At 42.8% G+C, this 16,342-nt stretch overlaps 1 protein-coding gene and 1 long non-coding RNA gene across 3 annotated transcripts in view; both read right to left on the reverse strand.

Annotated features, from left to right (window-relative positions):
* Positions 1–6,156, reverse strand: part of tsc22d3 (TSC22 domain family, member 3) — a 31,713-nt gene extending 25,557 nt beyond the window's left edge. The window contains exons 1-2 of one of the 2 annotated variants that reach the window (XM_086221704.1): positions 5,856–6,156; positions 5,354–5,755 (exon numbers count right to left, since the gene is read on the reverse strand). In XM_086221704.1, coding sequence (XP_086077830.1) covers positions 5,354–5,694 — 341 coding nt within the window. In that variant the 5' untranslated portion in view covers positions 5,695–5,755; positions 5,856–6,156. Of the gene's footprint in view, positions 1–5,353 lie in introns of both variants that reach the window. The other variant, XM_086221703.1, reaches the window with a different exon arrangement.
* Positions 6,157–8,016: 1,860 nt separating this feature from the next.
* Positions 8,017–9,943, reverse strand: LOC147251209 (uncharacterized). Its single transcript, XR_015119050.1, has 3 exons — positions 9,841–9,943; positions 8,957–9,014; positions 8,017–8,152 (listed from the first exon to the last, which is right to left on the reverse strand). It is a non-coding gene; the product is annotated as an uncharacterized LOC147251209 (long non-coding RNA).
* Between the last annotated feature and the right edge of the window lie 6,399 nt (positions 9,944–16,342).

The following is a 16,342-nucleotide window of genomic DNA, read 5'->3' on the forward strand; positions in this document are numbered from 1 at the left end:
TGATTTTGGACCCGGGACAGTTTTAAATGATTATAATTAGTATTGCTATCAGCTCTGATCACGGTGCATCTGCTAGCATCTAGAATAAGTGGGTCTCTACTGTACTGCAGCAAGTAGGTGGTCAGTTTTTCAGTGCCGGTGTGTGAGGAGAAGCTCGTTTGGCACATCGTGCCCTCTGCCCCTCATCATGATTTGCCTCGGTCTGCTGTTGATGCTGCACCCTTTTTTTCATCTCTCCATAAAGGCTGTGGAGAGACAAGGTGGGTGTTGTGTGTCGTCAGGTGAAGAGCCTTTTAAAAGGAGTCTGATGACAGAAACCTGTCTGGTGCTCCCTAGCAGAGGGATTATGAGTCAGATTTCCCTCTCGATGCTCAGCGCTCCTCTTAGCACTGACATCGCTAATGGGACTATTTTGTCAGTTTCATCCTGTCTTTGAATTGGGGAGGACAGAAGTAAACCACTTTCACAGTTTAATCTTTCATTTCGGTCAAAAGCTTTTACCCTCCAGGGTTTTTTAGTTTTATTTTGAGCAGAGGAAGAGTCTCATCATCTCTGCTTGATGCACATTCCTTCACCGGATGTTTGTTCGCAGCAAACATCAGACGCGGGTTGGAATGGCGATTCTAGCAAAAGCCGGATGGGTCGGCCTGGTTAAGCGTCTACGTTAACGCTTGCCAACTGGTCTTATCTTTCAAAAACGCTGGTTGTATTACTTTGCTTGTATAATGTTAACAACTATTAAATACATCTGAATAATCCTCTAGATTACACAACATAGAGACGCTTTCTCTTCACCTTCACAGGGGATCGCTTAACAAAGGTTCACGTCATTCTCAAAAAGCTCGGACTTCTTGCGGCGTGGCTCTTTTGTTCTTGATATTTGGATTAGAGAGTGGACTTTTAGATCTCTGTGGGGTCTCTAACACAGCTGGATCCTGTCTCCACTTCATTGTGGGAGGGCCAGGTCAGGTTCAGTAGTCAACTGGACCACGGCCAAGGATCTGTGGTCATGTCAGGCCAAAGTGAGGAATGTTTACCACTCTAATGACGTTTTGGCTGCCAGGACAACAATGCACTCAGATGAACAGATCATATCATGGCAAAAGAAAAATCACGCTATAAACACTGTAAATCCTTTGGCAAATAAGCTTTTCTGATAGCTCTTTTTCTATTAGGAGTCTTTGTACACGAGTTGCACCTCACCTGCAGCCTTGATTTAAAGGAAAACACATGCAAAATGATTTCTGCCTCACCTGTCAACAGGTTGAGCTAATGACTAAAAAAAAAAAACCACCACCCGACATACATTTGATGAAATCTTTGACATTCTTTGATGTACGAATGCTCATTTTCAAACTTCCTTTACTTGGGTAACTTTGATAAAAGTAATCGCTGCAGGCACTTCACCCCCGCACCATGCTGTTTGGTGGCTGCTAAATACTGACTGACTGCCTGAGGTGAATATTTGTTAAAAGTTGTGCTCTCATTCCAGCAAAGTGTTGCTCTATACGCCTCAAAGAGAAGCAACACATTTCCTCTGGTTTTATCCAGTGGAAATCACAGATCTTGGCCCCCCTCGGGGGTTTCTGGCTCTGCCTCAAACACCGAGCGGCTCTTATGAGTTCAAATTCTGCTCTCAGCACATTTCTGTGACCCTTGAATCATTTTCGATAACAAAGTTGCTGGCCACTGCCACTGTCCAATATTCAAGTCCAAAAGATGTTCTGGTATTCTGTCTGATGGCTGCCATGCAGTCTGGCCACCCAAGGTGAAGTCACGGTGCTGGGCTCAGCCAGGCTTTTCATCAGAAGTCCTTGTAGTTAAAAAAAGAAAAAAAGTATGAACTTCTGCTACTGTGCAAGGCCGCTTTCTTGTTTCAACAGACGGGATTAAATTGCATGTGTTAATGAATGAAAGCATTTATGTTTCTGGTCACGTGCATGTAAAACTGTTCACATTTCAAAGCAATGTTTTAATCCTGCAAGAAAGCCTATTTTATGACAGCCACATGATCCACATCTGTGATTCCCTCTTGAGGAAGAACGTTTCAGGAACAGAGTGTTCTGGCTAAAGTCTGTTTGTCAGGCAAACAGTTACGCTTGCACAGACAGATGTAAAGTCACATTGGCTAAAAGGCACAAGTGAACACAGTTTCCTCTGAGCTAGAAAATGTCAAAAAATAATGCCACTCGTAACCAGTTATTACCCCGCTTCTCTCTCCATGACATTCCTGAGAGTAACTGAATCATCCACAACGTAGACACAGCTTGGACAAAGACTGATGGCAGATCAAGATTTCAAAATCTCTTTGATAGCAACTGGATTGTAATTAATATTCTTTAAAAAAAAAAAAAAAAACCTGCCCAAACTTGGAAGCACAACATTCAACAGTGAAGGCATTATGAGTAAGTGTAACAGGGCGGTGCGGAGAGCCTCTTGTGTAACGCGTAACAAAGCCCTGCCAGCAGGCATTGTTGGAAGTATGATACTGTAAACACTGAGTGCAATGAACACGAATGAGTCCACATCTATTCCATATAAGTTTAAAGAATAATCATATAATGAGGATGTGTTCAAACTATTGTCCCCAATGTTTGCAAGAATGCAAAAAACATTCTTTGGTCACCAACTTTACTAGCATTGGAAGCCAAAAAGGGAGTGTTTGCTGGTATCTGGTACCAAAAATCTGTCTGTGTTCGAAGTAAAATTGTAAAGTTCACAAGAACATTATTATGAGGTCATTATTAGACAGCTTCGTTAACCGTTAACTATGCATTAAGAGCCGTTAACTAAGTATTAACTAACCTTTATTAATATACCCTTATTGTAAAGCGTTGCTGCTCTAAATATTTGTCACTATCGAAGCCTCTCACGTGATTTGACGAAGCTGGATCATTGTTGCTAACTTCCTGTGGCAGCCACAAACAACCTTAAATGATCAATTTTCATCGAGAAGGGTGCTTAATTTGATAAACGGGTGGTCAGCTTTTACTTCCTGTGTCAGACACATTGCACTTTTGATGTTTTACGATTTCTTGACATGCCTCCATGGATTTTTATGACACCGTCTCAGTGGCGAGCACGGAGGGGTGTGAGGAGGAGGATGAGTGTGCTATATTCAGCGGATACCCCTGGTATTTGCAGGCAACTGATCATCTTCAGACTGACACGCCCAAACTATCATAAATAAATAAAGAACATACTGTTCCCTCATTGAATGATGCAGCTCTACAGCAAAGGCAATATGTCTCCCAAAAGGTGGTGAATTAAGGAGCATCTAAGCGGCTGTTATGTTATGTAACAGACGGAAAAGCAGCAGGAATCCTTTAAAGTCTCAAAACAAGGTATATGTCATGTTTTATTCAGGTAAAAGTGTGGTCAGATCGGGGAAATCCCCCAAACAGTGACACGCGTAAGTTTTCCTGTCGAAACTGAGAAAACAAGGCTAGTTGAGGGCTGATCTTGTGTGCTATCAGCTCCATCATTTGCAGTTGTGGTACACGATTTTACGTCTTTTGTACTCACTGTACTCAGCCAGTATCTACAGTCGCTGAGAGATAAGAACAGCCTTTAAGAGGCACGGCACTGATCCAAGTTAAGTCAAGTAAATATTAACTTATTTGAATATTCTTTAGCAGCGCAGGCTCTTGAGTGATATGATAAATATCTGGTAATTCATCTTGCTGGAGATTACGAGGCTAACTGATAACTTTAGCAAACAATTTAAGCAAAGTACCAGATTTTTTTTTTTTTTCCAGAAGAGTGATAACTACTTAAATATTCTTTGACAATACATAAGTTGTGTGTACTTTCTCTCAAATTTGATTGCTAAATCAAAGCTAACTTGTACCTGACATCGTTTGACTTCGCCGTGAAATATGATTAAAACATGGCACACCGACGACAGTATGTTCATTTCAAAATAAAAGACGTCAAACAGAAAATAAAAGTAAAGAACCGTTAAAACTGTGTTCAGCTATAATATGAAGATCTCTTATGGTAACAACCATGACACAAAAATACACCTGTCTTTATCGCCGAATGATCAGATCGTTATCACACGACCTACAAACACCTGACGTAACTGTCATGGCTCTGTCGCACCTGTCTCCTCCGTGAAGTGTGACATCTAAAGGTGTCTTTTTAGGGTTATAATCAGCTTTTTGTTTTCGAGTGAATCCATGTTATTCTGCTCCAAGTGAGCGCTGTCCTGTCATTTTTGGCACAAACGCTGCAGTTCGGCGACAGTCAAAAACTGGAAACGCAGTAACTGTTAATTTGAGGCCTAAGTCATTCGACGGGGAGCTGCCAAACCAAATATCCAACTGGCAGCAACATTTTAGCAGGACATTCTTTTTTTCTCTTTTTTTTTTTTTCCTCGCAAACACACTCTGAGGTGAGCTGCCAAAAAAACGGTTTAATAAACACTATTTGGAAACAACAGAGGAGCCGTCAGGCCAGTTTTAATTGACCTGTAGCAGTAAAAAATAATGTTTAATTGAATCAATATGCTAGAGAGCAGTTGTATAAGAAGTATAAATTGTGTTTGCAAGGTGTTCTTTTTAAGGTGAAAACTTGTTTACCTCTTTTTTTCTGCACATGGTGTTTTGTTGATTTGAAGTAAACATCTCTTCAGTGAGACTATCAGTGGAGTTTCAACTGGATTTGACTTGCATCTAAGAACAGCTGTTGGACCCTGACTGTATAAACACTAACAATTGACCTTAAAGTTTCTCTGTTAATAATTCGTTAGCAGTTCATGGACCCTTGCAGGTAATCAACACCTCATTGTACAGTTATGTTATGTAACATATCAAATATGCAGCACAATAGACGTGACGACAGAAATGGACACCAGCAGCTGCATCATTGTTTACTCTCGTTGGCACACGTTTTCTCACATTTTTCTCTATGAATGTAAGATTTATGAATTTAAGATTTGAAATAATGCAACCAAATCTCAAGAAGTGTTTTCTAAATTCTGATGGAACTGATAAGGAGCTTTCACACAGCTGTGTCTGCGATTCTGAAACATCATCACAATGAGCTCTCTAGTCCCAACCTATACTTAATCCGTGACGCTAAGCACTTATGTCAGCCTTTTTAGAAAAACTGCTGATCCAAGAAACCAGATTACTCTCCGTGAACCATCTGCTTCATCTAAATAAAATGTTTCATATTGTGATGAGAAGCAATAAGATGTGAGAAGGTGGAACTAAATGTCCCGAGAGCAATGGAGGTAAACTTTTCCTTAGAGTTCAAATACAAACTTTCATCCTATCAAATGTGCAGCATGTATATGTAGTTATTAGCTTAACAGCTAAACACGTCAGGTTAAAAGCAGTTGACCAACCTGTGAAAGAAGAGCAGTATGGAGAGCATGGTCTGGTCAATGTTGCTGTTGCAGATCCCCTCATTGAGCAGGAAGCAGGGGTCCCTCACCACCGACTCCAGGGAGTCCTGCCTCATGATGTTGTTCAGCTTGTCAGTGTTCAGGTTCTGGTACATCAGCTGGTTGCGAAGCTGGCGGAAGTGACTGACACTGGGGCTAGTTGGGCTTCCTGGCAGGCCCCCTGTAGTACCAAGGCCTTGTGATGGACTGCTGGACATGGAGTCATCACATCCATTAGCCAGGTCCAAGCAGCAACTGCAGCAGTCCAGGCCGATGGGAGAGCGACAGTCATCCTCTGACATCTCGGAGGGACAGGTGGATCAAGACTCCCAGGAGAAGAAGAGCTGGTGTGGCGGTCTCAGGCTTAGATGTATGAATGAAAATAAAAGATAAAAGAGTCAGTATCTGGGTGTGTTCCTCAGCTCTGACAGAGATACAAAAAGGTAGTCTGGTTCTGGTGTACCGCCACGTCTCTAGTCCAGGGCCAACGGGGCTAAACGGCAGGTTGAGTTCCTCCTTGAGAAGTGCAGTCACGCTGGGCCACTATGCCTGTTTCTATCCCTGAGTTCCCCCTCCTGTGGCTCTGCTGCGTTTAGCCTTTTGTTCGGGGCCGACGCTGCTGCAGTGTATTGCTACTGTGGCAAGAGAAACCGTGATCGCCCCCCCCCAAACACACACACAAATACACACTCACACCGATTCAGCAGGAGTGTGCCTGAAAGCAAAACCCAGAAGCTGCTTGCTGCCTATCACTTTTTTCCCTGCACTTTTTTTCTTTAGTTGGCGTGCCTAGAGACAGAGGGAGGGAGCTAAAAGGGAAGGAGGAGGACAGAGAGGGCGGGGAAACCCTTGTGATTGGTAAAACTGTCACTGGTTACATGCTCTGGGCCCTCCTCTTTTATTTCTCAGCTTGGACGTACACACATTAAGAGGAAGGGAAAGAGAGGGAGGGAACCTTCAGAGCATGCTTAAAACGTGCCATTCTTGCAGCTCCACCCTGCCATGCTGACAGCACAAGGAGTGGCTGAGTGAGGTAGGCTGCAGGAACGCACATAAAGACACAAGAACTGGACTGAGGAATGCTGAGTGGTGAAACGATGGGAGAAGAACTCAATCCAGAATCTGTTCTCCTCATTTCGTCTCTTTTAATTCATGAATTATATTTTCAGAGAGTACAAGAGACTGTAGGATGGTGAATAAACTGGAAAGAGCCAACTCTCAACCTGTGTCACTGCAGTAGTCCATCCATCCTCCACCATTTATCCAGTCAGGTCATGGTGGTCGTAGTTCCAGCAGGGAGCTCCAAACTTCCCTTTTCCCCAGCTGCATCAACCAGCTCTGACTGGGGGATCCCAAGACAGCATGGAGGTATAATCTGTTCACCTGGTCCTCAGACACCTGCCCCCACCTCCCACCCCGGGCCGGGCGTCCTTCCAGCTGGACCTGCATGGAGCACATCACCAGGGGCAGGACCAGGTGGCATCCTAAATAGATGCCTGAACCACCTCAACTAGCTTATGTTGACATAAAGGAGCAACAACTCCTGCACGCTCCTGAGGCCATTCTGCCTCTTGTAGCTGCCATCTTGTGCTTCAGTCATGACCCATATTTCCTGATCGTCGATGAGAGCAGGGGCAAAAAGCGACAGGCGGAACGAGAACTTTGTCTTCTCATCATTGTAGGCCTTTGCAAAACAGGCTCATGTGTGGTTGCAGATATGGAGGGCAGCATTTGTATCATTCAATGGTAAGCTTTCAAAGAACTCATGCCAAGCCAACTTTCAGCCCTTGGAACTTCAGTGCGAAGTTCCAGGCTGTGTGTGGCGGGAGCCTTTGGAACCTTGGAATCTGAGAGACACATACACTGTGGCGCAAATATCACTTCCTGCATTGACTAGATGGTGTAAGAGAATGCTTCAAATGTAAGACAACAGTGTGATTTTGATGCAAATCACATAATGTTCATTGCATTAGGCTTACTTCCTGTAACCATCAGGTGGCGCTATGACTTAGATGTTAATTCAGATGTCTTTAGGCTGGAACTCATCAACCTGTGACCATGGGGAGTTCAGTTGCAAGACTATGATGTTCTTTGGTGAAATTTCACAATTGAACGCATGCACATTGACACCGAGTTTGTTTGTGTGTGCATGTGCGTGTCTGTGTGTATGCATGACGGAGACACTGTGTGCTCTTGTTGCCTAGTAAACCTAAATATTATCTTATCAGGCCTTCCTTGTGTTTATTTACGGTTTAGTGCATTTCCATATCTGTTCCCAAACATTTTTTCAGTTGGGTAAGAGTGAGCCTTGTTCTCGTCCTCCAAACGAGTTTCACAAGTTCTGGAAAATAGCAGGACAATGTCATTACAGCCGTGCAGATGGCTCCTGCAGGAATGCACCGCTCAGCCCATGACCTCGGCTGCTGACCAACAAGCGTACTGCATGCTGTCTACAGATGATTGGTCATGCAAGAGCACGACAACAAGATAACTGCGAATAGCATGTCTTTCTCTGGAGCATGCTGCTGTTTCTGCTGCAATAAAAATGTCACACAACACATTGTTGGGTAGCACTGGGATCAATTAAGCAGAGAAAATGACTGACTATTGCTTTATTGAGTGTGTAATGATGTCCTCAGGCTGTGGGACTGCCACAGTTTGACTGTTGAGGGGATGGCACAGAGGATTGATACAGGTGGAGACTGCCCTCTAGTGGCAAAAGACGAGCAGTAATTGATGCTTCATGAGTGGAACCGCCATCTGTGAGCATTAGAAAACACACACTTGATCACACACACACACACACACACAGCTGCAAAATAATCATTTCAAACTTCCAACTAAGTCTTTTGGACTATTAGATCAGACAAGAAGTCATACTAAGAAAATAAACTCCTATATTTTTTATCTCGCGCTATTGCATGCATTACAACAGTAAAAGCTGTATTATTATTTCTGATTAAATTCACAGCACAGAAGTCAAACATTAACTGGTTCTTATCTCTGTTGTGTCGACCTTTAAATGCATGGGCACGCTGCACAGTCATGCAACAAGACACATACACACGTGTAAAAAAAAAGAAAAAAAAAGAAGAAGAAGAGCAGGAAACAAAGTCAACGACAGTGATAACCAATCAGAAAATATCGCTGGCTACAGGAGTAAATGAAGGTGCAACAGTAAACGAGCGGACTGTGGGATTCACTACTTTAGAAGACAGGAAGTATCGTGAGAAACTAAAGAGCACCAATGAATCCCCACAGAGTCTCAAGCATCATGAATCCATTACTTAGATACCCACAAATGAGTAATAAAAGGTAAAACGTTGCGTAAACTGGCAGTTAGCAAGATTGCAGTGAAAACAAGAGGGATTTTCACTTCAATTTTGAAATTCTAGGAAATTTAGTTTCATCCCAATTTAAGTTGGTTCCGCCCCACATCCTTCACACTAACCTGCTGTGTATTGTTTTTGGTTCGTTCAGAATATGTGCTTGTTTATTTGGACGGCCAGTGGCAATAAATAGCGGCCTATGCGCCTTAACACCTCAGGAAAATTATTCTCCCACCTTTTTTGTGGGCTCTTTTGGGGTTTTCTTCAATTCCCAGCGTGTTCATCCAGTCCACCTTTCCACAGAAATGTATGACAAAGAGACAAATAAAGGAAATCTGAACGTGAATCAAGGGGCTGCTATGAACCCCGGTACCCGTAGCACATCAGCAACAATTGCCAGCGTACAACCGAGTAGTATTTCAGTATCACTGCCTTCTCTGCAAGGAAGGAAGGAAGGAAATGTGTGAGGAATTTTATAACGATAATGACAGCCAGTTAATTAAACGGCTCATAACAGTAGCAGCTTTACCAGGTTTGCGAGACTTGTTTACATTCAGCTTTAAATCTACAGGCAGTGTATTAGCAGGAGCGCCAGTAGCTCTTTTTATTTGGGTGGAAAATATGTCTACAGAAGTGTAAGAGTGCACTGAGTTAAATAATGTGGATGGTACATATAAATTATTCATTTGATGAGAATTGCCTTTTACAGACACACTCCCACAGCTGCCTAAACTAGGTCAGTGAAACTAGGATAGGGGAGGCTCGCTGCTATCAGTGGCACATTCCTCAAATCTGTCCAAATAATGCTGATAAATCCAGTCGGACCACAAGGCACATGACCACATTTGGTTCACGTGCAGTTTGCAGACAGACAAGTGATAAGGGGGACGCGTTGTTAATATTATTTAAAAAAAAACAAACACTTGTTCTTCCCAAAGAATTAGAATTGTGGACCCAAACAGAAAAAGGAATGAATCCCAACAGACCACAGACAACATGTCACTGTCACTGTGATTGATTCTCTTCCCTCAACGACATTAGTAGTAAAATATGTGATTTCTCTGTAATCTGTAATCAGTGGGATTATATAGGAGTAGAAACACCAGATATCGCGCTCACCTCCCTCTTCTCAAAGTCAATGAGTTTTCAATTAAATGCCTGAAATATAAAGTGGTTCACACGAGCTTCAGATATGTTCACTTTGATTCAGAATATGCTCGTTAGTATCAGTGTCATGAATTTCGCATCATTTAGGTCTCTTAAATAAAGAAGTTAGTTGCGGTGACATCAAAGTCGTGTGTCCGAAGGTGATTTAGGAGTAGGAGGTTAAAAAAAGATTTGGTTCGACTGTGACATCCTCCATCTTAACGACTGATCTCAATAACGTGATCGTCCACCTGTAACCTCACCTTGTTGTTCAGATGGCTCTTGTGACGTTAAGCGTCTTGTTTATCTTTTTTTTTCTTTTTTGGTTCTACTCTAATGATTTTTTTTTTTAAATCCTTTGATGATTTTTGTAGCGAGAATTCCGAGCTAGCCTTTAGCACCTGAAAGCAGCATGAAAGGCTAACTGGAGTTTTGTCCCCGTTCAGATTCGAGAAAGTTCTAATCGGTGATGCAACATAGATGTTGAGTAGTGAAAGGGACGACACGCCCCTGTGTGGTCTGCTTATATTTTTTAAGAGCCTTGGAATGATGAAATTTATTAATGAAAGGCATTATTAATGAACAGAATTGGCTCTTGTGGAATCATTGTTCATTCACGAAGCTGATTCCTGTCCATTTCTGTATGTTTACTGTAATATGAAGGATTTTACTGTATTTTACAGTAGCTTTAATGAAAGCTCTGACCTTGAGATGCCCCTCCAACTAAGCTAACTTCTGCATGTCGTCTCTCTGTCTCTTAAGTCTCGATCCCCAACCCACCATCCCGGCCCACCTGCGTGTGACTCCCATGGGGTGTCACATGGCCCTTGATGTTTTGTTTTGTTTTTTCTGGTGTTGTGTAGTCACCTCCTGATCCTCTTCCTCCCACCTCTCATTCTTGCCGCTGTTGTGAAACAGATGAAAGAACATAACGTGTTGCCAGCACGTCTTCAGCTGAGCCTGACTTCCAGTCAGCAAGCCCAAGCTAGCTAGTTTCCAGCCTGCCCTACGCAGGTGGTCAGCTTCTTTTCAACTACATGGGCCTTCAGTGAATGAGCTTCATTAGTCCAGGTCTGGGAGTCCCTGCTGGGCCATCCATAAGGTCCAAAATAGTAAATCCAGAATGGTCAGTGTGGTTCTCAAGGCCATTAACCGTCTTCGCTGTCCAGCACAATCCCTTAAATCTTCGACCGTCGCTGCCTTCCCCAGTTGGTGCTGTTTCAGGGTTTTTTAGGCATCAGCCTCTATCTGACTCAATCAGCCCAAAACCTTTTAGCTGCTGGGTTGCTTGATAACGTTCTACGCTCAGTTTGTGTTGGGATAAAACAAGAAGATGCACAAGAAGCCACAAATTACTCTGCTGTGATTGCATCATTTGTTTGACAATGCTAAGCTGACTTTTATTTAGCTGCCACCGGACGGTTGAGCAAGTTACATGCGCTTCTGCACAGATGTCAGACAGTTCCAACCCCACACAGGAGACCCAGGAGGATGATCAGGACACATAAATTCAACCGAGTCAAGACGCCCAGCTACTAGACATCAGACACAGATTTATTTTTAATAAGAAAAAAGAAGGCGTTGCGGGAGTTTGGATGAGGATGGATTGGATGTTAAGCTTCAAAGCAAGATCTTATCCTCAAAATGAGGTCTTCGACAGAGGCTATCTAGTCATCATATCTCAAAAAGGAATATCTTGTTTATGATTTTCTATCTGACTTAAGGCATTTCAGATAACTATGCAAATTACCTTCATGCAAGGTGCTTTCATTTACCAGCAGAGAGATAAAACTTTCAGTTTATAATATTTCTGAAGGCTTTCTTCTCTGAAATCGAATCTAAATCTAAAATTGACCTCATTTAAAAGGTGAGAACATCATCCAGTGTGTGTCCAGCAGAACAGAGCAGACTAACCTGAACTCTAGGGTGAACTTTGGTTTGTTTGTGTGTCTGTTTCCTTATCGCAGGCGTGGTTGATTGATTTATTCAGCTGCAGGATGATTAGAATCGCAGACCAATGATCCAGCCAGGTGCCAGGCATCTCCCTCAACCCCAGCTGGTCCTCTTTGGTGAAACAACAGATTTCTGGAGACGACACTCTTCATGCGTGTAGGTGGTGCTGCTGACTCTGTCCCGTGTCAGAATGGGATGGAAACAGAAACATTTGTCAAATTTGCAAATGAATATCTCATATTTTTCACTCCTAAATAAAACAAGGCAATTACTTCAATCTACACTGACACATAAAATACAGAATTAAACTTTTTGTTGCTCTGCACAGTAATGAGGTACAGGGAGTTCTGCTGTGCCTGTGTAACACAACTAAATCACCACTAGAGGGCAGTGAAGTCACACAGGAAATACTTGCAGCGGCGCGACAAAAGCTTCCCATGCTGTTTGTTTTACTCTTCCTAGTTACTGTCTTTATTGTATGAGTAGGTGGTAAAAGTACAGTTAGTACTTTAAATGTGTGTCTTGTTTTTCTACGTGAAGTTACAGGATGTAGAACCATTTTGTGATGAGAGCAATGCGGGTATTCAGGGTTTTAATGAGTGTAAGATTACAAGAAATGGAAAAGTAAAGACAGAACATGTTATTTTGCTTGCATACCATGATGACATTTGTAATTTACTCCACTTAATTGAAATGCTACAACAAGCCAAGCAGATGAAAGGCATTATGCATGTATGTGGAGCATTGAATCGACAGACGTTGACTTGCCGGCGAGACGAAATGTTCCCAATATCATGTAAATATTCAACAGCTTTGAAAAATGACGTGATCGCAATTGAACAGGCGGTTGCATAAACATCCCAATTATTGCTATGTTTCATTAAAACTGAATCAACCACTTCACCGAGAGAGTCTGAATGTTTTTACCAAATGAACAGAATTTGTTCTCCAGAAATATTTTGTTGTCTGCTCTGTCGGGACGGACTCCTCCTTTCTATCACGCCTTTCATAGTGGATCATTTCTTCACTTCTGCTCTCTACGATGTGATCCTCTGCCTCCGGCTGTGATTGGCCAGAAAGCCTACAATCCTCTCATTGGTTGGTGAGATATGGCACCTAATCCCTAAGCTTCTCTCACCCTCTGATGATTAAATTTGCTGTCCAGTCATCTTAAAGAAGTGTGCCTCACTGGTTAGACTTGGATTGTGGAAAAGTAATGCACACAAACTCTTTACGGGTGGCCTTTCATCACAAGAACATACCAAATCCAAGTGGTGAGCATTAGGTGGAGATTCAGGCCACGAGTTAAGCCTGGGAAGTAATTACCGTTGTCAGGAAACTGAGGTCTGAACTTGTTTCCCCCCCAGAACTGTCACGGCTTGGAGTCATATACCCCATTGCTCGCTCTCTCTCTCTCTCTCTCTCTCTCTCTCTCTCTCTCTCTCTCTCTCTCTCTCGCTCATCTCACTTACTATTCAAGTTCAATTCTCTCTCTTTTTTTTTGTTAATCCTCTGTCTCAGTCTTTGCTCCTGGCTAAGGTAAGGACATCTGTATTGACACAGTTTCACTATCTGACAATGTTTGCCCTCTGCTTTGCTTAAGCCTGCTTTCTATCACCACTGAGGCTTTGCTGAACGTCTATCTCTCATTTCCCCTCCAGGGTATGACTGCCAAAGTAAAAACAGCCACGACAGGGCTCTGTCACTTGAGGTTTCATGGAGGCTCAGAGGAATTGCCTGAGAAGGCATTTTGAGCTTGATCTGTGCTTGCTCCCTAATTAGATCAGGGATGCTTTGAGTGAGAGACATAGCAGCACATGTGCTGATGATACCTTTTGACAAGATCTCGATTTACGAGACTTTCCCATCAGTCACTTACGTCAGTGAGAGATGCCTTAAAGGAATATATATTTGGGGTGGAAAATAGATTTATTCCATCCTCCCTAGAACCAGCGAAAAAAGACTCCCTCAGAGACTGACCGATGTTAGGTTAGTGCAGTGAATGGTAGTGGCTGGACAGGTTAGCATAACTCTGTCCTGAGTCCTCCTGTGTGGATCTTAATTTTTTACAGAAGGTACCATCAGCACTGTTGATGAAATCGAGGCTATTATATAAACCAGATATGTGAGGTTTGGTCATATTTTGATGAAGACACAAAGAGAATTACTGTCATGACTGTGATGGACCCCCATTTTCTGAAGTCCGTAAAGGAGAAGTAGAACATAACTTCTATACAGATCTCCATATAAATGAATAGTAATGATATATTTGAGGGGCAAAGGAAGAGATCTGAATCAGATTTATATGAGTTCAATGAAATTCTACACAAGTATTTAAGTGTTGCCATTTATGACTCACTTGTCCCTGCAGTCAGTGTTTAAAGTGCTGCCACTTTGATTTATATGCTCGATCTGCGGCTCCATTTGTCTCCTGGTGTTCAAACAGATTGGTGCTTAGCAGCTGGTGTACAACATCGGCATCTCCATTTCGAACGGTCTGTCCGGAAAGCTCTTTGCTGTTCCGTTTTGGTCTTGCTGATCTTTTAGAACAAATAAATACTAAATAAGAAGTTGGGTTGCAGCGTATTTGTAATGACAATGCATTTGATAATAGAAAACACTGATGCAGGTGGAGCTTTGCAAAGTCAAACCCACACACATAGAGGCTTCTCCCTGAGGGGAACATTCAGTCAACAAAATTCCAGATATTCCAGCGCATCAGATGCTCTGTCTCCTCCATCCACAGATATTTCTCCCGCTCCCTGAGGGTGAAGGCAGCCACCTGCAGGGATAAGAACGTACCACCAGCATATTTAGCTTCTCCACCAGATTCAGTGAAGATTTCTGCTGATGCAGGTGACCAGGCATCAGGAACTACCAGGCAGGGGTGGCAAAGGGGCTCTTAATCCAATGGCACATTTTAATGTCCATCCCACTCACCGAGGTGGAGGTTCAGCCTGATTGAGTTATTCTGGGGTCAAGCAGACCAACAGGGCGGCTGGCTATTAGCTGGTACTGCCCTCGTCCTGTGACTCGTGAGTCCCCTATTACAGTCTGGTGGTAGACTCGCCTTGTCACATATTGATTGGCTTCACATTTGCATGATTTCTACGGTTACAGAAAGAGACAGTGTGGACCCGAGGTTGACAGGAATCATTGATGGATGAGGGGCGGACAAAAGAAATAATGCCACACGTCAGTTGGCCGTGATTAACACTGTGTTTTCAATTTTATGTGGGTCAAGAAAAAAAAGCCTGTAACAGAACCGACTGTCAGTGTTTGTCTTCGTCCCGCTTTTGGGTTTGTGATTCATGAGATAACAAGTGAACGCATTTGGCGTGACGGGTCAAAACCGTATGTCGTGGCAGCAAGAGGTACATGGCAGGGTAACACACACACACATCACCTGTGGCAACAAAACCCCATAAATACCTTCTCTGTTACTCAAAACAGCATGTCAGTACAATTGTGAGACACGCAGACGCAAACCACAACCATAAACCTTTAGAAATGTCTGAAAATAAAATCTAAAGCCTTCATTAATGAGAAAACTGTTTAAGCGCTTTCATATTGACATGTGCTCATAGTCTGCCGCTTGTTTCTGTGTTGGCAGTACGATCGTGAGCAGGAACTTCTCACCAAATGGAACATAATGGTCATAGCAATCAATAAAGCATTGATTTTCTTTAATGGAAGTAAAAGGAATCAAATAGCCACGGAGCACAAGCATGCAATAAAAGCTCTTCCATGTTTTAGATTTGTATTATCTCACACAAGGAGTTCAATTCCAAAGCACTTCAGACCCGACATCCAATCTTTTTTTTTTGCCCTCTGTTACCCAGACGTGCACGTATTACATCAAGCCATCAAGAGCTACAGGACAATCAATTCAAAATGTGCTTTGAAATCACAAAATGTGATGAGGACATACAGTATATATGCGTAAAGTCCAAGACTCAGGGGTTAAAGGTTTGTTGAACTCATCCGCTTTTGTCGAACTCTTTTAGTTTTACTAGCATGTAACCTGGAAAATGCTCTGTCATTGACCAAAGCTTCTGCCGCTCACTGACTCACGGATCAGCATCGACTGGACTCTTTCGAACTCCACCGCCTTTTGGTTAATTATAGCTCTCTCCAGATCATCAGAACAAAGGATATGTTTATTTATAACTGTCTATTTTTCTTTCTTCTTGTTTTGAAATGCCTGTGTTGAGGGAGACGTGAGTTAAGAACAATCTGGACAGGTTAAAATTACAACTCGCACCCCTGAAAGCTGCTGTGACGTGACAGTTTAGTGACTGATAAGTGCTGCTGATGAATGCGTGTTTGTTTGTTCCTGAGGCCAGTTGAAGCACTAAGCGTTTGTTTGGCCACTCAGGGAGGATGTGGGTCCTCCGTGGTCGGGGAACACGTCTGGAACACAGTCTAAACAGGTTTTGATGGCTAAAGGGTGGGCTGCTGCTACCAAATATTCCACCGATGATGCAAACCTGTGCAAAAGAAACATTGCAGTTCCCTAAAT

Source organism: Aulostomus chinensis, chromosome 13 (assembly GCF_037954235.1).
Source record: "Aulostomus chinensis isolate RoL2024-O1b breed Wild chromosome 13, RoL_Achi_v1.0, whole genome shotgun sequence".
NCBI lineage: Eukaryota > Metazoa > Chordata > Actinopteri > Syngnathiformes > Aulostomidae > Aulostomus > Aulostomus chinensis.